General features: G+C 34.4%; 2 protein-coding genes and 1 pseudogene across 3 annotated transcripts; 2 read left to right on the top strand and 1 right to left on the bottom strand.

Annotated features, from left to right (window-relative positions):
- Nucleotides 1–2892: 2892 nt before the first annotated feature.
- Nucleotides 2893–3560, top strand: LOC148583973 (uncharacterized). Its single transcript, XM_088519074.1, has 2 exons — nucleotides 2893–2902; nucleotides 3415–3560. The coding sequence occupies exons 1-2, from the start codon at nucleotides 2893–2895 to the stop codon at nucleotides 3558–3560; spliced, it is 156 nt and encodes a 51-aa protein (XP_088375200.1).
- An 8923-nt stretch (nucleotides 3561–12483) lies between these two features.
- Nucleotides 12484–12815, top strand: LOC132163249 (uncharacterized; annotated as a pseudogene). Its single transcript, XR_015913020.1, has 2 exons — nucleotides 12484–12581; nucleotides 12671–12815. The product of XR_015913020.1 is annotated as an uncharacterized LOC132163249 (transcript).
- Nucleotides 12816–22120: 9305 nt separating this feature from the next.
- On the bottom strand, nucleotides 22121–24210 carry LOC132164448 (NAC domain-containing protein 2-like). Its single transcript, XM_059574961.2, has 3 exons — nucleotides 23873–24210; nucleotides 22434–22711; nucleotides 22121–22339 (listed from the first exon to the last, which is right to left on the bottom strand). Exons 1-3 carry the CDS (start codon nucleotides 24123–24125, stop codon nucleotides 22199–22201), a joined length of 672 nt encoding a protein of 223 aa, XP_059430944.2. The 5' UTR covers nucleotides 24126–24210; the 3' UTR covers nucleotides 22121–22198.
- Between the last annotated feature and the right edge of the window lie 1615 nt (nucleotides 24211–25825).

Genomic DNA, 25825 nt, shown 5'->3' with positions numbered 1-25825 from the left:
AAAATACTAAAGCTTCTAGAAAAATCTAAAACCAAAAAAATATTTATATATAAAATTCAAGGGGTGGCAAATTAAAAAATTTTTAAAAAATTCTTTTTATAAGAAAAAATTAAAAAATTACGATTTTTTTTTTTTTTTATAAAAACAGAATTTTTTTTTAAAAAAATAAAAATAAAAATTTTCGTTTTAAAAAAATAAAAAATTTTCATTTAAAAAAAATCATTTTGTAAAAAAAAATTAAAAAAAAAAATTGTTTAAAAAACTAAAAATTGAAAAAAATTCGATTTTTTTTTTAATTAAAATTATTTTTAAAATAAAAAATTTCTTTTTTTTTTTTTTTTTTTTTTTAATTTATAGGGGTACTTATTGTTTTATTGAGAAATCTATAAGGGTATTTTCATTAGCCTTGGGTGGGACCTTGAAAATGTTTTAGTAGTTTGGGGGGGACATTGTCAATTGAGTGATAGTTTGAAGGGGGGTATGTAGACTTTATCCTTATTTTGATGTTTGTTTTTCTTGAAATTTTCTTTGTATTGAAATATAATATGTATCACACAAATGAGATTTTAGGTTTGAATTCATTTGAATATTTTATTGTATTTTTTTTTTTTTTCATTTTTGTGATTTCCTCGAATTGTTTAACATCTTTTTGAAAGTATTAAAAGAAATTTATTTGATTGCATTAAATATTGAGGGAAATATTTGTTTTATTTTGTACTAAAAAGAATAGAGAATATTTTGTTTATTTTGCTTTGTATTTTTTGAAATGATTAGAACTTTATGAGTTTTATTTATTTTGTTTATGTACTGTTGTATAACCTTTAGGTCCCGTTTAATTTGCGGAATAAACCCTTGGATTGGACTAGCTAATACAATGTATAGCTAGTCGGCTAGTCCTTTGTTTGGTAACACTCTATTACTGGGAATAGTCTATTCCTATGGGACTATTAATCTCATACACATAGGATTAGCTAAGCCACTCAAAAATAAGTGACTTAGTTAATCCTTTCCTGTAGGATTAAATTAATTGTGTAAATTGCCACAAAGAACCCCACTTGTGGGATTAAATTTCATTCTCTCTCTCTCTCTCTCTCTCTCTCTCTCTATATATATATATATATATCTCCGTTTCTCTTTTCTCCGTCTCTATATTTTGTTCTCTCTTTTTTTTTCTATCTCTCTTTCTATTTTCTCTCTGATTCTTCTGGTACAATTTTTCTGCAAGTGCAAACGATTTTTTTTTTTTCCTCTATGTTGTCTCTCTTCTCTGTACCGTTTTTTTTTTTTTTTTTTTTTTTTCTTTGTATCGTTTCTCTCTGATTTTCTTCTCTCCGTTTCTCTATCTTTTTATTTATGTACTTTTTTTTTTTTTTTTATTCTGTTTCTCCATATCTCTTTTTTCTCAATTTTTTTTTCTTTGACGAAGAAATAGAATCTGCAAGGTTTTTATAAAATACAAATATATAATCTGTTTTTTTTATTTCTTTTGATTATTTGTACATTCTCCAACTATAATTTTTTTTATATAAATAATTTTGTAGCATAATTGTAAAAAAAAAAAAAAAAAAGGCCACATACCTGACATAATTAAAAACAAAAAAGAAAAAGAAGTTATAGTAAAGTTGTTTATGTTTAAAAAAAAAAAAAAAAAATGAAACTCCTTAACAATATAAATTGTATTTGTATTATAAGGGTATTTTAGGAAATTTGATCACAATATAATTTCATTCACCAACATATTGCATTGTACCAAACGAATGAATATAATTAACTAGTCTATTTCAGCGTTACAACCAAATAAGGAATAGGAATAGCTAATCTATTCCACACTCTTCTCTTCCCAGTAATAGCTAATCATTTTCCAATAGACTAGACATTCCGCAAACCAAACGAGGCCTTAGTATATCTTTTCGTTAAAAGATGCATGATAGATTTTTTCATATGAAAAGTAAGATGAAGATGCGTTTAAAATTTGAAATTAAATTATAATGAAGAATCACGCTCATAGCGTGGGTTATGTGCTAGTAACTAATAACTAATGGACCACAAACCTTGCTCTTTTGAAAATCAATGTCTTTTTAATTTGCTTCTTAGAGAATATTATAAGATTTATATAAAATTAGCTTGTAAGAAATTTCGAGAGATATATGTTTAAAAAAAGCTGGGAAATGTTCATAACCAGAGCAAAAAATTAAACACTTTAGCTTTATATAATTTATCCCGTAATTATATATATATATATATATATGTGTGTGTGTGTGTGTGTGTGTGTTGTGTGTGTTTGTTTCTACTCTATGATTGATTATCAATTTGGTTATCTCTTATGTAATTATAATTTAACTTCAAAAATTTAGGTTCATGAATCACAACGTTAAAATTAAAAATTATTTATTCAAAGGGTTAAATACTCCAGACCTCCCTAGGGTTTCATTTTTATAACAGGAGGTCCATGTGGTTTTGATAATAAACCAAGTTAGTCCTCCGTCAGTTGATCGTTAGTTGACTCAACGGAATTCCACGTGGACCAATCACATGTTGACACGTGGCACCCACTTAATTTTTTTTTTTAAAAAAAAAATGTATTTTCTAAAAAAAAGAAAAAAGATCAAGGGTGGCCGAGCTACCCCCTTGGCCATTTGGGCCACCCCCTTTGGCCATGGGGGTGGCTTGGCCACCCCCATCTGGCCAGATGGGGGTGGCCGAAACCACCCCGAATGGTGGTTGGGGGTGGCTTCGGCCACCCCCTAGGCTCTATGGGGGTGGCCGGGCCACCCCCAGTACCCACTGGGGGTGGTTTCGGCCACCCCCTTGGGCTCGGCCACCCCCAAAGGGTAAATGATACCACTCTTTTCATAAAGAGTGGTATGTTTCGGCCCCTTGGGCTCCTCTCTCATGTGCAATGGTATGTTTCAGTTAAAATATGAGATTGGATGGAGTTAAATCACAGTGGTAGGCAACAAAGAAAATAGGAATTCCACTCTTTTCTTAAGTGGAAATGCAAACACAAACTCATAAGGCAAAAGATAAAACTCTGAAGGAATATTCCCCTTCACCTCCATTGTTGGACTGCCACTCTCTTAAGGAAAAGACATTTTAGCGCGAAACCAAACTTCGAAACTCTCTCTCTCGGTATCTCCTTTTAACCGGGTAGCCAGTAAACAGATAAGTTTGATAGTTTATCTCTTCCAGATTATTCCAAAAAAAAAAAAAAAAGGCAGGTGTCATGATTTTTTTTAAAAAATAAATATTTATTATAGGATTTATTTTACGCATTAATTATAAATTTAGCTGAAAATTAGTAGGGGTGTTGACATAATAAAATTTAAAGATAATTTTAAGAATATTTGAGGTTTCGTTTTTACTTTCGTTTTCAATCTTTGTGCAGTTTGACAGAGTTATTAATTTGGTAACCAGGTACCACCCCTAAAACTGTTTCAACCAAGGAATGGTTGGAAGAAACTGATAAGAAGTTCCAGGCTTGGCCTCGCACTGCAGGGCCTCCTGTTGTGATGAACCCTATCAGTCGCCACAACTTCATCGTCAAGTCCCAGCCTGAATAGTGAAAGCTTGCATCTTTGGCACATCCCTTGCTGATTTTATTTTCCTTGTTAGGCATTGCAAAGACATGCTCATAAATTCTTCTGTATTCCATTAGATTATACTCCCTTGTATCTGGTAAGGTAAGGTGGACACTGTTTCAAATCTTGTCTGAACATAATGACCATAGTGGGGGCATTTCTTTGGCAGTATGACCTTTTTGTTTATGTTATTGGATCTTTGAAATTGATTTCGTAAGCGTTTGAGCTTCAGATTGAAGATCTTGTTATTAGATACATTGGGTTTTTACCATTTGAAGTATTATTACCTTTTTTGAAGAGTGTGATTTTTTATTATCATTCATTGACTATGAAAATTAAAGTACTGTTTCTGACCAAATCTAGTAAAGTTGCAATTAGTCACTAGAAGAGGAGATACAATTCAAATCGTGTTGTTTGCTATATCTGAAAATTCTACTTGGGTGTGATTATAATAGTTATTTCCCGTTAAGAAACTAATGTCTTGAAAAACTTAACTATGAGGAGGCGCATGCACTCCCTCATGGCGTTTAGCCATAGCTTAACCACGATCCCACCATAGTTTCACTTGTATCAAGTGGTAGGCAACAAAGAAAATAGGAATTCCACTCTTTTATTAAGTGGAAATGCAAACACAAACTTCTCCTTCCCCACTTTCATTTTATTTATTAAGGGTAGGCTTTTGTCCAGCTTCTATGAGGCAGCGGGTGCTTGAAAAACAAGGTAGCCTGCACACAACACCAGATCTAAAATATAATAACAGCCAAGTAGAAAAAGCAAACGGGATTTCCACTTCCTTTTTGCCTTTTTTTTATTTTTTTAATTATTATTATTTGTAACTTACACTCTGTAGAACATTATTAGCCACCACATCTGTAGCACGTACCCCAAATAATATTTTCCACATGAGTAAAAAAGGAAAACCACAGCTTAGTAACACTGAAAAAAAAAATTGTTTTTATTTTTTTTTTATCATCAGTTTATAAAAGGCATTCTGAAAAATCAATCATCATGTGAGTCCTCCAAATTCAAATGGTTGATTTTAAAAAAAGTTGGACAGAAAAAAAGAAAGAGAACCAAGGGAGAAGGACATTTAGACTCTCTCCTAAAAAAAAAAAAAAAAACCCTATAGTATGTAAAACCAATTAAAACCTCCTAAATTTTCCTAAAATGAAGACATATCATCAAATACAATTTCTGGTTCATTTGCAGAGAAGAGTGGAAGTTGCAGGGCAGGGCACCATTTGAGTTGCAAGGTGGCAAAGATGTGGAGAATTCATGAACGACGGAGGTTGATGAATCAATTGGGCCTCTTGCGGTGCACCATTCGACAAAGATGTGGTGGATTTAATTAGCTGCCTTGATCACTCCCACTTTCTTTCGATCTTTGCGTTTAATACGTACGGTTTTCGGTCTTATAGATCCTGCATAGAACACAGTCGTCTAGCTGGATAAAACAACAAAATTTAGTCAGAGAAATTAATAAAAGTTACAAATAATAAAGCTTACAGAAAGAAAAGTACATACTCTCATGATGTCATTGGTTGGCCTGAGAGGAGGAGGATTATTGAGTCTATATTCATCCATCATCCAGCTGGTCTTCACACCCATTGGAGGTTTTCCTTTGTAGAACTCCAGTGTCTTCCTAAACCCAATAATGGTGTTTTCCTTATCTTTAATTTGCCTCTTACATCCACTTGACTTCCAGTATCCGTCACCCGCTGATCGCCTTGGACGACTTCCTTCTGGGTACTTTCGATATCTTGGAGTAAAATAGTACCATTCCTTAATTTGATCTTCATCATCTTCTTCATCTCCACATCCACAATGTTTGTACGTTTCTTCAATATATAAATGTTAACAACAACTCATTAGAAAAACAAAACAAAAACAAAAAGATCGAAGAAGAAGAAGAGGGATTTTGTTTGAATTGAAGAAGAACTTACCTGCAAGAATTTCAGGGCTGTGGAGATATATGTCAATGTCGTTTATCAGGTTTCTTGGGAGGGGCTGGTTAAACAGCTTGGGCTTCAAGTACTCCTCAATTAGCACGTCGTCGTCGGGATAGAACCCAAACCCAAGTGGCAAATTTCTGAAGTACTCCTCATCATCTTCATCTTCGTCATCCTCATCGTCATCCTCATCAACTCGCTGTCTCTTTACAGTTTTGTCGCCTAAGTCGTACACGCAACCCAAAACAGAGAGCTGATCATCTACAGGAGCGTCGACGGCAAGTTCTTTCTCTCTCTTGATATTCTGCTTCCCATTCTCAACAACTTCTTGCTCTCTCTTGATATTCTGCTTTCCATTCTCAACAACTTCTTGCTCTCTCTTGATATTTTGCTTTCCATTCTCAACAACTTCTTGCTCTCCCTTGATATTCTGCTTTCCATTCTCAACAACTTCTTGCTCTCTCTTGATATTCTGCTTTCCATTCTCAACAATCTCCATGATAATTTGACTTCTCTCTCTCTCTCTCTCTCTCTCTCTCTGGGCAACTGAAGAATTCTATTAAAGTGTACGGGTTGGAAGAGTCTAAACAGATGACTATTTATCATCTCTTCCATGTAGACTTGTATTTAAATAAAAAATCCACCTCAGATTATAATTAAGAATAAATTCAGAAACAAATATGTTTAATTATCAATTATAATGATATTAATCATTTATTCACTCTCAGAAAATGCTATTTCTTTCTTCTTAAATACCAAATGGTGAATTTGAAAAAGAGTTGGACAAAAGATAAGAGTATTCCTTGCACCCTCACCAAAACCATTTTTTGGTTATTTTGGTGAGACAATTTAGGAAAAGTGGTTTAAATCTTCACTTTTTTTTTTTTTTTTTTGAAGAGACACTTTCATATTCATTCATTGAAAAAATATCAAGAGTATAAAGCTTTTTTTTTTTTTTTTTTTAACACGTCCACACAAGAGGGTGGAGGGAGATTCGAACTAGTGACATCCACTTTATTAAATGTGGCCCCAGCCGATTGAGCTACCTCTTGGGAACAAGAGTATAAAGCTTTTACACATGTCATAAAGGCACATAAAAATCTTACAATCAAGTCATATCTATGACTTCAACATCTCTAACCCATGTCCAAACTTTAGTTATAGTTAGAACAAATCTATTCCAGACGAACTCAATCTAATCGACCCAAAGGCCAGGACAAAAACCCAACCGATTCTGGTGAGGCGAAGAGCGGCACAGCACGATGGAGGGCAAACAAAGGCAGCGCAGCATAAGCAAATAATTGGACTGGTCGAAAAAAAAAAAAAAAAAAAAAAAAAAAAAAAAAGGGGGAGGGGCTGGAAAGAAGAGGGGAGTAGGGGGGAGGGGGAGGGGAAAGGAAGAGCTCTCTCCTCCCCACGGTCTGGTTTTTTCACTTTTTTTTTTTTTTTTTTCACTTTACAGATTCACCATTTTAACCAAAATTTTATTTTGGTTTAAATGGTGAGTGAACTATTCACTCACCAAATGAATAAAAAACAATATAAATTTTCTACATCCTTCCTTATTCTTTGAAATATATATATATATATATATATAAAAAGAAGTATTTGAAAAATAATATTTAAATGGAATAGTGAAAGTTCTTGGTTATTTTAGTAAGGCTACTAAGAATGCTCTAAACATTAAGATAAATGGCGCATGGTAAGAGTTCTATCTCCCAACTGATTAACCAATCAAATTAAGATATAGATGACATCAAATAAATTCTTTATTAAATGAACCAATTAAGATAAATTAATCAAACAATTCCAAACTAACTCGTGGTTCTGTGTCTGTCCTTACTAAATTTTATTGTTCTCTCCATGAATTTTTTTTTTTTTTTTTCATATAATTACTTGTTCTCTCTATAAGGCAGCACAAGGGGGGCGGTTATAACCGCCCCACTAACCGCTTTGCTAGTCGGTTATTAAAAACCGCTAATCACTTAGGGTAGTTCCAGTTAGCAATTTTAGGGGTAGGGCAAAGCAGTTATAACCGCTAACCACCTACCTTTATATACAATAATATAAGAGGAATGATATAACCCCAACTTGTGGCCAACTTTTTTCTTATTTTTTAAATTAAAAAAATAAGGAAAAAGTTTTTGAAGCAAAATATAATTTTTATTTGAAAAAAAAATACAAAATAAAAAGAATAACCAAAATAAAAATTATTGCTTCAAAAACTTTTTTTATTTTTTAAATTAAAAAATAAGGCAAAAGTTGGCCCAAAGTTGGGCAAAATAGTTGTGCATTTAGCATTTTCCTTAATATAAATATATATTAATAAATTTTATAATAAAACATCTAAAATGATGTTGTTTTGGTGTTTAGACATCAAAACGGCATCGTTTTGGAGGGAGAAACAAAATTTTGATAAATGTATTTTTTATATTAATAAATGTTCCCAAAATGTTCCATATCTATGGGAACATTTTGGCCCAAAGTGACTAAAATAAACCCAAAAAATAGGCTCATTGATGGTCCAAAACACTTAAAAAGTTTAAAAGCCCATATAAAAATAGCGGTTATAAAACTACCGGTTATTGGTTTAAATAACCACTAACTGCCTGTTATAAAATAACCTTAACTGCCTAGGATTATTAAAAATCGATAACCGCCTAAGGTGGTTGTGGTTAGCAGTAATAGCTAATAACTGCCGGTTATAACCGCTTGAGCACCCTCTACTCTCCGTTTTCAAAAGCACCCAAAAATTACAAGCAAAATAGACTACCCAAAACTTACAAACAAAATCAACCACCAAGAAAAAAGAACACCCAACCACAAGCAATTTCGCCACTCACAAGTAATACCCAACTTGAAACACACAATATTTATGTTACCCATTTTCCCAGTCAAAGCAAAACCTATTTCTAAAGAGAGAAAGTAGAGGGATAAAAGGCACCAAAATTATCGGATAGATGGTGGCTTTGGGCTCAGGAGGTGGTGGGTTTTTAGGGTTTGGCGTTGAGTGAAAGGGCAAATTGGAGGTGCCTTTTTTGTCATTTGTGTTTTTTTTTTAAAAAAAAATAAGATCCGGTGCTTTCATGTTTATTGCATTTGGTGTTTTTAAACAATGTGTCATTCTCTTGTTAGATGCAGTAAAAGTAAGGTTTTACAGCACATCTGAATAGCATGGGCTCTCTATTGTTATTAGACACCATGGGTTTTTACTATTTCAAGTATTACATTTCTTGAAGAGTGTCATTCTTTATCATCATTCCTTGATTATGAAAATTAAAGTACTGTTTTTGGTAAAGTTGCAATTAGTCATCGAAAGATGAGATACACTTCAAATCATGTGGATTGAGATCTCTGAAAACTAGATGTGATCATAGTAGCCCTTCCTCGTTAAAGAATTAATGTCTTTAGAGGCTAAACTATGAGGAGCCGCCTCACTGCATTTCAACACCATGACCTAACCTTAATTCCACTGAAGTTTTACTTGTATCAAGTGGTAGGCAGCAAATAAAATAGTCTCCAAGAGATAACTCAATCGGCTAAGAACCACGCATCATGAAGCAAAGGTCACTAGTTTGAATCTCTCTTCTCCTCTTGGGTGGACATCCTAAAAAAAAAAAAAATGGGCAAAGAAAATAGAAATTCCAGTTGAATCAGACAAAAACCAATTTCCTAAGCCAAAGAAAATAGGAATTCCATTATTTTATTAAGTGGAAATGCAAACTTTAATAATTCAAGGTATTCTAACTTCTCCTTCGTCTTTCTTTATTTAATAATGGTAGGCTTTTGCCATTCTATAAGGTAGCATGTGCTTGAATAACAAGGTAGCCTGCACACAAGATATGAAATAAAATAACATCCGAGTAGAAAAGGCAAATGGGATTTCCACTTCCTTTTTGCCCTTTTTTTTTAATTAAAAAAAAAACCAAAATTAAAAAAAAAATAAAAAAAAATGTGTGAAGCAATAATATTTTTATTTGGTATTTTTTGTTTTTTTTAAAAAAAATGTCTTTTTCTTCATAATAATGTCATTATTAGCCACCACATCTGTAGCAACCCCAATTTTCCACATGAGTAAAAAAGGAAAACGACAGCTTAGTAACACTAAAAAAAAATTGCATTTATTGCTTTTCTATCATGAGTTTATAAAAGGCATTATGAAAAATCAACCACCATGTGAATCCTCCAAATTTAAATGGTTGATTTTAAATAAAAGATAAGAGAACGAAGGGAGAAGGACATTTAGATTTTCTCCCCAAAAAAAATTCCTATATTATGAAAAACCAATTAAAACCTCCGAAATTTTTCTAAAATGAAGGCATATCATCAAATGATTCAAATACAACTTCTGATTCATTTGCAAGGTCCTGTGGAAGTTGCGGGGCCCGGGCACCAATTGAGTTGTAAGGTGGCGGCAAAGATGTGGAGGATTGATCTAACCACGGACGTTGATAAATCAATTGGGACTGCCGTGGAGCACCAATGGAGTTGCAAGGTGGCAAAGATGTGGAAGATTCACCTACATGATAACTTCGATCGGACGACGGAGGTGGACCAATCAATTCGGATTGCTGCGGTGCACCATTCGACAAAGATGTGGTGGATTTGGTTGCCACTTTCTTTGGATCTTTGCCTTTAATAGGGGATTTGGATTTAGATTCATTTAAATATACTTTCTTCTTATACATCCTGCATAGAACACAGTCGTCTAGCTGGATAATACAACAAAATTTAGTCAGAGAAATTAACAAATTAATTAAGCTTAACGAAAGAAAAGTACATACTTTCATGATGTCATTGGTTGGTCTGAGAGGAGGAGGATTATTGAGCCTATATTCACGCATAATCCAGTTGGTCTTCTGACCCATTGGAGGTTTTCCTTTGAAGAACACCAGTGTTTTCCAAAACCCAATAATGTTCTTTACCTTATCTTTAATTTGCCTCTCTCTTCCGGTTGCCTTCCAGTATCCATCTCCCGCTGATCGCCTTGGACGATTTCCTTTTGGATACTTTCGATATCTTGGAGTAAAATAGTACCATTCCTTAATTTGATCTTCATCATCTTCTTCATCTCCACATCCACAATGTTTGTACGTTTCTTCAATATATAAATGTTAACAGAAATTCATTAGAAAAACAAAACAAAACAAAAAGATCGAAGAAGAGGGATTTTGTTTGAATTGAAGAAGAACGAACCTGCAAGAAAATCAGGGCTGTGGAGATATATGTCAATGTCGTTTATCAGGTTTCTTGGGAGGGGCTGGTTAAACAGCTTGGGCTTCAAGTACTCCTCAATTAGCACATCGTCTTCGGGATAGAACCCATACCCAAGTGGCAGATTTCTGAAGTACTCCTCGTCGTCAACGCTGTGGTCATCATCATCGTCGTCGTCGTCAACTCGCTGTCTCTTTCCATGGCCACTACTTATGTCGCCTAAGTCGTACAGGCCCCAAAGAGAGAGCTGATCATCCACAGCAGCGTCTACGGTAAGTGCTTGCTCTCTCTTGATAGTCTCCTTACCATTCTCAACAATCTCCATGATAATTTGACTTCTCTCTCTCTGCGTCAAGGCTACTGAAGAATTCTATAGAAGCGTGTATATATGGGTTGAGAGTTGTAGAGTCTCATCTCTTCTATGTAGACTTGTATTTGAATATAAAATCCACTTCAGATTATAATTAATATTAATCATTTATCCACTCTCAGAAATTGCTATTACTGGTGAATTTTAAAAAGAGTTGGAAAAAAGATAAACATTAAAATAATTGGCGGTGACTGGTGAGAGTTCAATCTCCAAACTGATTAACCGATCAAATTAAGGAATTGGGATATATATATATATATATATATATATATATATATATATATATATGACATCAAGATATATACTTTATTAAATCAACCAATTAAGATATATTAGTCAAACAATTCCAAACTAACTAATTTAGATATTGTACATATTATTGATTGTTTGGGATTGCCTTTATAAAAAATTGAAAACAAATAAAAAAATTGCAATTTGAAAACGTAGAAAATTTGTGTTTTCAAATGGCAGATAAAGATGTACTTTTTTTAAAACGCATAATTTTAAAGAGTAAACTACAATTTTGCCAAATACTTAACTCCGTTTTTAAAAATCACGTTTTCAAATAGTACATTTTAAAATCACATTTTTTGAAATCGCAATCTCATAAATTAAGCAAATTAAATAGTACATTTTAAAATCGCACTTTTTAAAATATAAATCCTATCTATGTAAATCATTATTCTCTCTAATTATGGTTTGTTTGAGATTGCGGTTTCAATAAGTGTGATTTCAAAAATTGCGTTTTTGAAATCACTATTTTTTCAAATCTCAAAAGCTTTTGGTAAAACATGTTAAAATTTTTTTTTTTTTTTTCAAATATTTGTTATCATGATTTTGATTTAAATTTACTTATTTTTCAAATAAAGGTACATCATCTTTTGCCATTACTTTGACATATGTTTTCTTTTATCGGACTTTCTCATCTATATCTACTTGAACTTGAACCACTGTAATCCTATATTTTGGTATTTTGGCTGTTCAATATTTTTCTCTGTACTTGTACAAAAATATTGACTTTGAAGCTGGTTGGGTTAATATTTGTAGTTTTCAATTGTTTTACTTCCAAAATCATTTTTTTTTTCAGTACAATACATACAATACACATGTTTTATCTCTCTTGAAATATGGGCTATAGCCACATATGCATTTGCATTAGCATTAGCATTAGCATTTTCTTTATCTCTTTATGCATTGACTTCTATCTTCACTCTGATGTTCTATTGTGTTCAGTCATTTAAGAATTCTAATCTTGTTTATAAGCATGCACTTTTTATGATGGGCAGTAATGGCGTGCTAGTTATTTATGTTTGGGGATTGTCTTCTTTTTTCATTGTGCGACTATTTTGATTCTTAACTGTTACAGGTTAAAATGGCGGCAAAGTACATCATAGGATCTCGATCTTGTGGGATCCTTTGCAATTGCTTATACTTGTCACCATTTTCTCGCTGACAAGAAGATATTTGGTGGTCCGTTTGGGTGACACAACTTTTTGATTAATTATTTTACAGTAATCAATCTTTGTGCAGTTTGACAGAGTTATTAATTTGGTAACTAGGTACCACCCCTAAAACTGTTTCAACCAAGGAATGGTTGGAAGAAACTGATAAGAAGTTCCAGGCTTGGCCTCCACTGCAGGGCCTCCCGTTGTGATGAACCCTATCAGTCGCCACAACTTCATCGTCAAGTCCCAGCCTGAATAGTGAAAGCTTGCATCTTTGGCACATCCCTTGCTGATTTTGTTTCCCTTGTTAGGCATTGCAAAGACATGCTCCTAAATTCTTCTGTATTCCATTAGATTATGCTCCCTTGTAAGGTAAGGTAAGGTGGACACTGTTTCAAATCTTGTCTGAACATAGTGACCATAGTGGGGGCATTTCTTTGGCAGTATGACCTTTTTGTTTGTGTCATTGGATCTTTGGAAATTGATTTCATAAGCCTTTGAGCTTCAGATTGAGGATCTTGTTATTATTACATACGATGGGTTTTTACCATTTGCGGATATTGTTATTATTAAATAATATTTTCCACGAGTAAAAAAGGAAAATGATAGCTTAGTAACACTAAAAAAAAATTGCATTTATTGTTTTTATCATGAGTTTATAAAAAGGCATTCTGAACAACATCAAACTTTTTGACAAATCAACCGTTAGGTGAGTTATACACATTTAATGGTTGATTTTTAAAAAAGTTGAATGGGAAAAGACCAGAGATCGAACTGAGAAAGACGTTTAGACTTTCAAAAAAAAAAAAAAAATCCATATAAGATTTATTATGTAAAACGTAATCTAAAAGAAATCGAAACATTTTTCCGCCCCATCCTCCAGGCCAGGCACGGGCCCATTGTTTCCAACCTACGCTCATGCAATAATAATCACATCAATTGTTTCTAAACTCAAACCAAACAAGCTAAGGCAGTGCTATCAAAATCTCAATTCTTGACAGAAGACTCAAAACACTTTGTAAGCTAACAAGTCTTAATAACAAACAGCCAATTAAGCCCATAGCCTAGCGTAACAAAACAACCCATGCTTCCAGTAAGAAGAAAATAAAATCTATGATTATCTTGACATCATATGAAAATACATTTGATGTTTAATTAATAGGAAAAGAAGAAGAAGCCATGCATAAACGAATACTAAAAAGATCAAGAACCTGCAAGACTCTCGGGGCTGTAGAGATATATGTTTCTGTCGAAGATATGGTTTGGTGGCAAGGCTAAGGCTCGTTAAAGATCTTGGGCTTCAAGTAATCCCGAATTAGTTCATCGTCATAGGGGTTGAACCTGTATCCAGATGGGAGACTGCTAAAGTACTCATCATCTAGCTTTCGCTTTGTAGCAGTGGCGTCGATTGAGCGATCATCAAAAGGCAAAAGAGAAAGCTCTAAAGAAATATGATGCTTCACCTCCATGGTTGGTCTGCCACTCTCTGATGGAAGACGGCTCAAGTACTCATCTTGATCTTCTTGCTCTCGCTTTCTAGAACTGGCATCGATTGAGCGATCATCAGAAGGCAAAAGAGAAAGCTCTAAAGAAACATTATGCTTCACCTCCACGGTTGGTCTGCCACTCTCTGATGGGAGACAGCTCAAGTACTCATCTTGATCTTCTCACTCTCGCTTTCTAGAATTGGCGTCGATTGAGTGATCATTAGAAGGCAAAAGAGAAAGCTCTAAAGAAATATTCTGCTTCACCTATATGGTTGGTCTGCCACTCTCTAATGGGAGACAGCTCAAGTACTCATCTTGATCTTCTCGCTCTCCCTTTCTAGAACTGGCGTCGAATGAGTGATCATCAGAAGGCAAAAGAGAAAGCTCTAAAGAAATCTTCTGCTTCACCTCCACGGTTGGTCTACCACGCTTCGACACTCTCTTTCTCTCTCTCTCTCTCTTTTAAACAGGGTAGCCGGTAACAAATAAGTTTGATTATTATATATAGCTTATTATCTCTTTCAAATTATTCAAAAAACAGGTGTCATGATTTATAGGATCTGTTGGGTCATAGATCAACCTATTAAATGCCCCGCAATCCTCGGGCCCAATCGAAGCATGGAAAGGTTCAAGCTCAGTAAGGATTCGGGTAACCAGGCCCGAGACCCTGAGATCCAAGACCTATAGGTCCGAGACCTTCATATCTGAGACCCATGAGATCTAAGACCATTTAAACCGAGACCGTCAAGTCCAAGACTAACTCAGGACACACAGGTCTCGGTAGCAAGGATAACTCGGATATCTTGGGAGATACAGCAGTTAATAGATAAGTGATCTTATCCATAGAAAAGCTGTCACATCTATCAAAAATACAAATATTCAAATAAATTGATACATGTAACTACCAAATCCTACGATTTTAATCCCCTAAGATCTCAGTAAGGATAACCACTCAAATCCCTTGTTAGTAACTGCATCGCAGAAACTCAGTGAACAGTAAGTCATTGGTTAGGGGACTTCCATTACTTCATGCCTATAAAAGACGGATCATTTCTTCGTATTGGGTAAGTGCAACCTTGGTTCTAAAACTTTCCTTTGTTGCTTGTACTCTCTCTCTCAAATTCTGACTTGAGCATCGGAGTGTCCCCCAGCTTACCCCGGTCTCTTCAATCCTTCTCTTTTTCTTTGTTGTGCAGTCAAATCACTTGAGTGTTAGTTGACTTGGATTTGGTAGGTGTGCCACGTCACCAACAGGAAAACTGTGTATCAACAGTTTGGCACCGTCTGTCGGAACTCGATTTTCATTAGTTCTTACCATCCATTAATCCAACATGGTGACCACCCGTTCCACTGCAGGCGCCTCCGGCACACCAGCTCCCAATCTAGCCAAGTTCATGAAGCAGATGACCGAATCTATGAAGGCCCTGAAGAAGCAGAATGAAAACTCACCACAAGGCTCACGGTTGCTACACGCCACAATAGCCGGAGGGACCAAGAGAGCGAGGAAAGGCAGGCAAAGAAGCGTGAAGAGAGGCATGAGAAGGAGAGGCATGCAGAGATCAGTAGGGGAAAGCTAATTACAGATTCACATCACGAAGAGGATGCGAGTTCAGTTCAAGCTAGCCATCATACGACGGTCCAGAATGAGGAGTTAGCCATCATACGACGGTCCAGAATGAGGAACGTCGCGAGCAGGAGAACCTGGAAAGGTCTTAGCATACTAGGCCTCGATGGGAGCAATCTCGCCAAGATGGCCACAATGATGGGCAGAATGAAGGCCAAGTTAATGCTGATATGGAAGATCTCAAGAAGAAGTACGAGGAGCTGACTCGCCATTTGGCTATCAAGGAGGAGAAAAACACTACTAAAAAGCTTATGGACAATACCGATTTACCCTTCACTGATCGAGTGTTGGGCTTCCCCTTGCCTGACAACTTCAAAATGCCACGTGTCAAAGAGTTTGACGGTAACGGTGACCCTTCTGAACATATGGAAAGCATCCGCACTCATTTTTCCCTTCATAGAACTCTGGATGAGATCGTATGCAGAATATTTCCCCTCACCTTGGTAGGAGTTGCCAAGGATTGGTTCGCCAGATTGCCCGCCAAGTCGGTAGATAATTTCAAAGAACTCTGGTGCCTTTTCTTAAGCCAATTCTTGGCGACCTAGAAAGGAAGAAGCACCCTACTTACTTACTATCCCTTCGTTAGGGGAAGGAGGAGTAGCTGGTGGAGAACAATCCAACTCAGCCAGAAAAGACCTTCTAAGGTTGTAAGGAAAGACTCAATGATTCTTTCTTTTTCTAAAGAAGATGCCAGGGGGTAATGCAGCCACACGATGATCCACTAGTAGTAACAGTGACGGTGGCCAACCATATGATCCATCGAATTTTGGTGGATAATGAAAGTTCGGCCGATGTCCTGTATTGGCCGGTTTTTAAGCAAATGGGTATGACATGATAAAAATTAGGGGAAAATGCAGTTTACTCCCCTGAAATTTCAGGAGTTTTTCAATTTTAAAAACCAAATTTCAAAAATTGGCAATCTACCTCCTGAAGTTTCAAAAATTGACAATTTAAACCTTCCGTTTAATTTTTCTATTAAATTGGACAGAAATTTTTTTAAAAAAGCCAAAGGGTAATGACTATTATATATAAAATGCAAATAGTCAAAACGCACTAAGTCCATAAAAAGCACACTAAAATTCAAGTCCATTTTCTTCAATTAAATATTCCTCCCAAATCTCCAGGCCAGGCACGGGCCCATTGTCACCCGTCTGGCCAACTTGGGCCTGAAGTTCATCATGAGCAGGAACCAGCCCATCATCAGCTCCGCCTCCTACGACCCCATGTGGCGCATCCTCGTCCTCCGCCCTGTTCTGTCCTTTCTTATAGATCCTGCATAGAGTCCAATCGTCCAACTGGAGAATACAAAAATGTAGTGGTGGGATCAGTTTCAGATTGAAATTAAGAACATAAAACCAAATGATAACTACAATTAATCTTTACAGTTTGAAAAACAAAACAAAACAAAAATACATACTTTCATATCATTTTGATCAATTTTGGGCCGAAAAGGTGGATTGATGATTCTATATTCATGCATAAGCCAGTTAGTGCTTTCACCCTTTGGAAATTTTCCTTTGTAGAAAACCAGTGTCTTCTTAAACCCAATAAGAGTGTTTGTCAAATCTTTAACTTGCTTGTCTGCTGCAGAAGGCATCCAGAATCCATCTCCAACTGCTCGATTTGGATGACTTCCATTTGGGTTAAAAAAAGTACATTTCAGTTTCTCCTCCATATTGTTTGTATGTTTCTTCAATATATAAACAAAAATTAGAAAGAATAATAAACTTAATTAACAAGTAACTAATACATCAAACATGCAATGCCATGTGCGTACACCATATTGATGCATAGACATACATGATAATAGTTGTACTATCGTCATGAAACACCAATTAATGAAAACTAAAGAGAAAAATGATTGGATCAAACTCTTTTGTGACCTGTTGATAGCCCTAAGAGGAGGTTTAAGTTTGCGTTAGATAGCTTAAAAACTACTTTTAGTATCTGAAAAGTTGTGCCAAATAAAAGTTAGCATGTTTGGTAAAAAAAATTAAAAGTACTTCTTTTGACCTTTTTTACTTGAAAAATGGTTAAAACACATTTGATAAAAGCTTAAAAATTAAGTTATATTTCTTAAATACAATCTCAAATAAGCTCGGAATATATCAAACATATGTTATAGTCGACGAGGAACACCTAAACCTCAAACTTCAATGCCGGTCCTCTGACAATCTATGATGGCTCCAAAGATTAATGATTTTTCCCATTGTCAAGTTCTCTAACAATCCGATTCATCTGAACATATCAAAAAGTGCACACTACTAAAACTACAACATTTCATTCTCTGAATTAAATGAACTTCTCTTTATAACTCAGAGCATCAATTCTACCAAGAAAATTTAGTAATTTAAATGGTTAAACTATATATGTGTGTCCAGATCATAAAATTATACTCAGAATCGAACAAAAGACAAAGGTCAAGGCAGTACTCGACATCAATTGGAGAAGTTTTCCCACTTATAATGATGGTGCGAAGATAATAGCAAAAGCAATGTAGAAAATAAACACAAAAAATAAATTTACGGGTGGTTAGTTGTTAAATACCTACATCGACCTCTCGGAATACCCCTTAAATTATATTGTGATCATTAATTACAATCAACCCAAAAATAAAGAATATTTTAATATGAACCTAATTATGGAATATATGAAAAATATATTACATATTCCGTATATTCTAAGAGCTTCACAAAAGCTCAATGAACTCAAACACGTACGCACGATAGCAAACACTTTGTAAGCTAACTAATCTTGATAACAAACAGCCAATTAAGCCCAAAGCCTAGCATATACAAAACAACCCATGCTTCCAGTAAGAAGAAAATAAAATCTATGATTAGCTTGATGTCATATGAAAATACACTTATAGGAAAAGAACAAGAACCTGTCGGGGCTGTAGATATATATGTTAACGTCGAAGATCTGGTTTGGTGGCAAGGGCTCGTTCAAGACCTTGGGCTTCAAGTAATCCCGAATTAGCTCATCGTCACCCAGATGGGACTCGGCTCAAGTACTCATCTTGATCTTCTCGCTTCCGCTTTCTAGCAGCGATGTCGATTGAGTAATCATCAGAAGGCAAAAGAGAAAGCTCTAAAGAAATATTCTGCTTCACCTCCATGGTTGGTTTAGCGGCGCCAATTGAGTGATCATCAGAAGGCAAAAGAGAAAGCTTTAAAGAAATATTTTGCTTCACCTTCATGGTACTGGCTACTGAAGAATTCTATAAAAGCGTATATATGGGCTGAGAGTTGTAGAGTACTCTCACCTCTTCTATATAGACTGGTATTTGAATATAAAATCCACTTCAGATTATAATTAAGAGTTATATTCAGAAACAGACATGTTTAATTATCAATTATAATTAGGGGAAACTTCACTTAGGACCCCCAAACTTCCACCCGTTTTGAAATACCCCCCTGAACTTCAAAGTCTCTCAATTTAGTCCCCTAAACTTTCAATTTCTATCAATTTGGACCCTTTTAACTTTTTATACCCATTTTACCCTCGACTAAAACTACGCCGTTTTGGACTTAAACAAAACTACGTCGTTTTTACTCCAAAACTACACCGTTTTGAGCTTCAGAACTACATCACCACCCAACCCAAAACGACGTCGTTTTGGTCATTAATATTAAAAAAATAATAATAAATAAATTAAATTAAAAAAAATAATTTAAAAAAAAAAAAAGAAAAAATGGGGTGGCCGGACCACCCCATTTTTGGCCAAGGGGGTCGCTCAGCCACCCCTGGCTGGTCTGGGGGTGGCCGGACCACCCCCTTGGCCATGGGGGTGGTCCGGCCACCCCCAAAAGGCCGAAAAAAAAAACGCGGGGCGAGGGGGGATCGTGGGGGTGGCCGGACCACCCCCAAGGGGCTGGGGGTGGTTTCGGCCACCCCATACGGCCGGTATGGGGTGGCCGAAACCACCCCAGCCCCTTGGGGGTGGTCCGGCCACCCCCAAAGCACCCCGATCCCCTTTTTTTTTTTTTTTTTTTTGGGCCACGGGGGTGGCCGAACCACCCCCTTGGCCATGGGGGTGGTCGAACCACCCCCAGATCGGCCAGGGGGTGGCTCCAGCCACCCCCTTGGCCAAAAATGGGGTGGTCCGGTCACCCCATTTTGGCCAAGGGGTGGCTTCAGCCACCCCCGATTTCTTTTTTTTTTTTTTTTTTTTTTTTTAATTTATTTATTTTGCTTTTCTTTTTAAAAAATAAAAAATAAAAAAAATTAATGCATAAAACGACGTCGTTTTGGGCTGGGTAGGTGTTGTAATTTTAGGACACAAAACGACGTAGTTTTGGGGAAGGGTAAAATGGGTATAAAACATCCAAAACGACGTAGTTTAATGTTAAAAGGGTCCAAATTGATAGAAATTGAAAGTTCAGGGGACTAAATTGAGAGACTTTGAAGTTCAGGGGGGGTATTTCAAAACGGGTGGAAGTTTGGGGGTCCTAAGTGAAGTTTCCCCTTATAATTATATTAATCATGTATTCACTCTCAGAAATTGCTATTTTTTCTTCTTAAATATCCAATATTATTAGTGAATTTTAAAAAGAGTTGGACAAAAGATAAACATTAAAACAATTGGTTGTGACTGGTGAGAGTTCAATCTCCAAACTGATTAACCGATCAAATTAAGGAATTGGGATATATATGAATGACATCAAGATATATACTTTATTAAATGAACCAATTAAGATATATATATATATATATTAGTCAAACAATTCCAAACTAACTAATTCGGATATTGTACATATTATTGATTGTTTGGGATTGGCTTTATAAAAAACTACAATTTGAAAACTTAGAATTTCTGTGTTTTTAAATGGCAGATAAGGATGTGCTTTTTTTAAAACGCACAATTTTAAATGCTAAACTAAGATTTTGCCAAACACTTAACTCCGTTTTCAAATAGTATATTTTAAAATCGCAATCTCATAAATTAATCAAATTAAATAACACATTTTAATATTCTTAATTAAATACTCTCAACCTCTTATTTAGTTTTAGGCCATGCGTGTAAATATTATAACTTTTTTTTTTTTGCTTTTGTTAAATTTTTCTATAAATTAATGTTGAAACGGAGAAACAATTCTAAAATTCAATATATATAGTTTGACATATATTGTTTGAATTTCTTGATCATATTGTCATGATGGCGTTGTAAATTTTAATTTATACACGCAAAAAATAAAAAATTAAAAAATTAAAAAATCTGTTATGCTTTATTAAATGAACCAATTAAGATATATTAGTTAAACAATTTGAAACTAACACATATTTGGATGTACATATTATTGATTGTTTGCGTTTTTTTTTTTTTTTTTTTTTTTTTTTTAATGTGCTTTTTTGAAAATGCACAATTTTAAGGGTTAAACTGCGATTTTAAAAGCTAAATAGCGATTTTGCCAAACACTTAATTGTGATTTCAAATAGTACATTTTAAAATCGCACTTTTTGAAATATAAATCCAGATTTACAATATATCTATGTTTGGGATTGCGGTTTCAATAAGTACAATTTTAAAAATTGCATTTTTGAAATCGCTACTTTTAAAATCATAAAGGCTCTTGGTACATGTTAAAAAGTATTTTTTTAATCAAATATTTGTTATCATGATTTTGATTTAAATTTGCGCGTTTTCAAATAAGCACTCTATAGCCTGCTAATAAAAATCTCATATTTTTTTTTCCTATTTTAAATTAAGTGGTGTTTTTTAAATCGCAATGTTAAATGCCTTACGTTAAGGGTGCTCAAACAATTGTAACCGACAGTTATTAAAAAATTTAAAAATAGATTTTGGCTGAAAGTATTTCTCATTAAGCTTAAATAAGACTAGAGTTACAATTACAATGAAACACCAAAACTTAACAAGATAAGTTTGATGTGACGAGATAACTACCTAAGTAAACTAATTACAATAAAAGACCTAATACACAGGAGAGATCTAATACATAAATAATTACAAGAGGTGTGATTGAATGCAAACATTTGATTCAATGATAGAAGAGAAGTTAAGTAGAAGTAGATGTCTCATGGTGGATCGTGACTGGGCTCAAGCGCACTAGTGAGCCAACCCAAGCTGGTAAGTAGCCGTTCTTATTAGCCGTTACTAGTACGCTCGATTTTTTGGAGGATGCGCTCGAGCGCACTCGTGTTGTGTTGCTAGAACATCTGCTATAGGAACAGATGTTCAAATTGATTACTTAGTTTTAGGCCATGCGTGTAAATACAAGTTTTTGTTGTTTTTGTTAAATTTTTCTATAAACGTTGAAACCGAGAAACAATTCTAAAGTTCAATATATATTGTTTGACATATATAAACAAAAAATTTGAATACTTATTTTTTAAACCCATAATTACTTCTATTAATGGACGTATTCATCACCCATTATTAACAAAAACTAGTCATATAGATCAAAAAAATTATAACATATATATATAATTGAGACATAACTTTGGCCCAATTTTTCTCTTATGTAGATCAAAAAAATTATATTATCATTACATTTTATTTTTTTAATTCTACCCCCTAAACATGAAATTCTGGATCCGCCACTTATCATGACCAGGAGCCAGCCTAACATCAGCTCCGCCTCCTACGGCCACTTGTGGCGCATCTTCCGCCCTCAAGTTATAGATCCTGCATAGAGTCCAGTCGTCCAACTGGAGAACACAAATATGTAGTGGTGGGATCAGTTTCAGATTGAAATTAAGAACATAAAACCAAATGCTTGAAAAAAAATAAATAAATACATACTTTCATATCATTTTGATCAATTGGAGGATTGATGATTCTATATTCATGCATAAGCCAGTTAGTGCTGTCACCCTTTGGAAATTTTCCTTTGTAGAAAACCAGTGTCTTCTTAAACCCAATTACAGTGTTTGTCGAATCTTTAACTTGCTTCTCTGCTGCAGAAAGCCTCCAAAATCCATCGCCAGCTGCTCGATATGAACGACTTCCATTTGGGTACTTTCGATCTCTTGGAGTAAAAAAGTACATTTCAGTTTCTCCTCCATATTGTTTGTATGTTTCTTCGATAAACAAAAATTAGAAAGAATAATTAACAACTAAAACATCAAACATGCAATGCCATGTACGTACACCATATTGATGCATAGATTTTACATGATAATAGTTGCACTATCGTCATGAAACACCAATGAAAAACTAAAGAGAAAAATGATCAGATCAAACTCTTTGTCACTTGTTGGTAGCCCTAAGAGCAGGTATAGAATTGCGTTAAAAAAGTTAAAAAGTACTTTTAGTGCTTAAAAAATTGTACCAAATAAAATTTTGCATAATGCTTGATAAAAATTTACAAAAGTACTTCTTTTAATTTTTTTACTCGAAAAATGGGCAAAACTTAAAAATAAAGTTATATTTCTCAAATACAATTCCAAACATACTACGAATATATCAAACATCTGTTATAGTCTAGGAACACGTAAACCTCAAACTTCAATGCTGGTTCTCTAACAATCTATGATGGCTCCAAAGATTAATGATTTTTCCCATTGTACAAGTTCTCTAACAATCTGAACATATCAAAAAGTGCAGAACCAAAATTCTGCAGAACCCTTTACACCCTTCCAACTAAACTACCAATCTATACTCTTATACAATTGTACCAACAAACAGAAACTATTTACACACTACTAAAACTACAACATTTCATTCTCTAAATTAAATGAACTTCTCTTTATAACTCAGAGCATCAATTCTACCAAGAAAATTTACTAATTTAAATGTGTGTCCGCATCATGAATAATCGAACAAAAGACAAAGGTCAAGTCACTCGACATCAATTGTTTCTAAACTCAAACCAAACAAGCCAAGGCAGTGCTGTCAAGATCTCAATTCTTGACAGAAGAGCTTCACATCCATTCCAGTACTCCAATCCCACTATCTTGACAGAAACGCTTCACAAAAGCTCAATGAACTCAAACACGCACAATAGCAAACACTTTGTAGGCTAACAAATCTTGATAACAAACAACCAATTAAGCCCAAAGCCTAGCATATACAAAACTTAGACAAAACCCAATTGGGATATCAAACAACCCAAGTGGAAACATGCTTCAAGTAAGAAGAAAATAAAAATCTATTATCTTGATGTCATAGGAAAAGAAGAAGAAGAAGAAGCCATAAACGAATACTAAAAAGAAGAAGAGGGTGTTAATTTCAACTAGAACCTGAAAGAATCTCGGGGCTGTAGAGATATATGTTAACGTCGATCATCTGGTTTTGTGGCATGGGCTCGTTAAAGACCTTGGGCTTCAAGTAATCCCGAATTAGCACATCGTCGTCGGGGTTGAACCTATACCCAGGTGGCACAGTGCTCAAGTACTCATCTTCTCGCTTCCGCTTTCTAGCAGTGATATCGATTGAGTGATCCTCATAAGGCAAAAGATAAAACTCTGAAGGAATATTCCCCTTCACCTCCATTGTTGGACTGCCACTCTCTGAAGGAAAATACACTTTGGCGCGAAGACAAGCTTCGAAACTCTCTTTCTCTCTCTCGGTATCTCCTTTTAACAGGGTAGCTAGCCAGCAAAGAGATAAGTTTGATAGTTTATCTCTTCCAGCAAACAGGTGTCATGATTTTTTTAAAACATAAATTTTTATCGTAGGATGTATTTTATGCATTAATTATAAGTTTAGGAGAAAATTAGTGGGTGTTGACATAATAAAATTTAAAGATAATTTTAAGAATATTTGAGGTTTCGTTTTTACTTGAAAAAAGTACACTTTATCTCCAAAATTTGGAACGATTTTCAATTCGACTTTCAATATCTCAATTTTCATCAAGTGATTTCGTTTTAACATGAAATGAATCAAAAATAGAGAAAACATATAATTAATGAATCAAAAATTAGTTTTATAGGTCATACTTTTTTGCCTTCGTTAAGTTTTTCTATAAAAGTCCAACTGAGAAATAATTCTAATTAAGGCTTAATAGAGTTTGACATTGTTTGAACTTCTTAATAGGGGTGAAAAGGCGGACGATTATAAAAATGTATAAAATTTTAGAAACAATGTAATACATAGTACGACGTCGTTTTGGTTTTTTTTTTTTTAATTTTATTTTAAAAAGCAGTTAGCGGCTATTAACTACTAACTGTAACGGCCTTTTCCCCTCACTTCTTAATCCGGACGTTGTAAAAATTTTCAACACAAAATACAATTTATAGACAAAAAAAATAAATAAATAAATTATTATTGAAATATAAAAAAGTTGAGATTAATATCCTCTAGGATTCGTAGAGTGGTTTAGCATATGAGTAATGCTAAGTACAATCTTTTTATCTTTCTAAAGCTGATATGGCTTTCAAAATCACCATTGAATCAAAATTCAAATATGACTCATCTAAAATTTAATGGTGATTTTAAAAACTACATCAACTTTAAGAAGATTTTAAAAAGATTTTAAAAAGATAAAAAGATGGTACCTACCATTACTCTTAACATATATATATATATATATATATATATATATATTCTTTAAATTTCAATTTTTGATTTTTGATCCAATTAAAAAATTTTGTACTCTTGATAACAACAAATCCCTTCAATTTTAGCGCCACATTTTTTAAGACGTCAAAGTTCAATGATTGCACACTTACAAAGAATGTGGTTGGCTGCATATGCATACACTTCCTAATAAAGTACACAAGGATTTGAATACTTGATAGAATGAAATTAGTTGGTCATATTCGTATTCATTGTCGATCCGGATTCCCTCTAATTGGGGAGAAATTAGAAATTCTTCAATTGTTAATCGTGGTCTTTCATTTTAAATTTAATGGACTATAAAATCATTTAAACCTCTGTAAAACAAAAGCCAGCATTTAATGCCTCAATTATATAAAAGCAGCTAGCATTTTATAGACCATTGAATTTAAAATGAAGGACCATGATTAACAATTGAAAAATCTCCAATTTCTCCCAAATTAGAAGGGATCTCAATTCATTGTATGTAATACAGACAATTAATGTAAGAGAATAGATGGTCCCACACCCACTCCAACAAGTACTCTGACAGACCTAACATAATTTGTAGGGTTAATTACACTTTACTCCCAAAGTTTGAGCCGATTTTTAATTTGACCTCCAATGTTTTAATTTTTACAATGCATCTTATCAAA

This window comes from Corylus avellana, chromosome 8, assembly GCF_965113065.1.
Source record: "Corylus avellana chromosome 8, dhCorAvel1.hap1.2, whole genome shotgun sequence".
In the NCBI taxonomy this organism is placed as follows: Eukaryota; Viridiplantae; Streptophyta; class Magnoliopsida; order Fagales; family Betulaceae; genus Corylus; species Corylus avellana.
Note: the sequence above shows the minus strand (reverse complement) of the source record. Positions and strands in the feature narration are given on the sequence as shown.

Excerpts from the sequence above, each read along its gene's own strand:
- LOC132164448 (XM_059574961.2), bottom strand. The coding sequence starts at position 24,125 with ATGGAGGTGAAGGGGAATATTCCTTCAGAGTTTTATCTTTTGCCTTAT. Across the intron at positions 22,712-23,872 it reads CAGCCCCGAGATTCTTTCAG|AAACATACAAACAATATGGA; the intron begins GTTCTAGTTGAA and ends TGTTTATCGAAG. Across the intron at positions 22,340-22,433 it reads TTGATCAAAATGATATGAAA|TTGGACGACTGGACTCTATG; the intron begins GTATGTATTTAT and ends TGTGTTCTCCAG.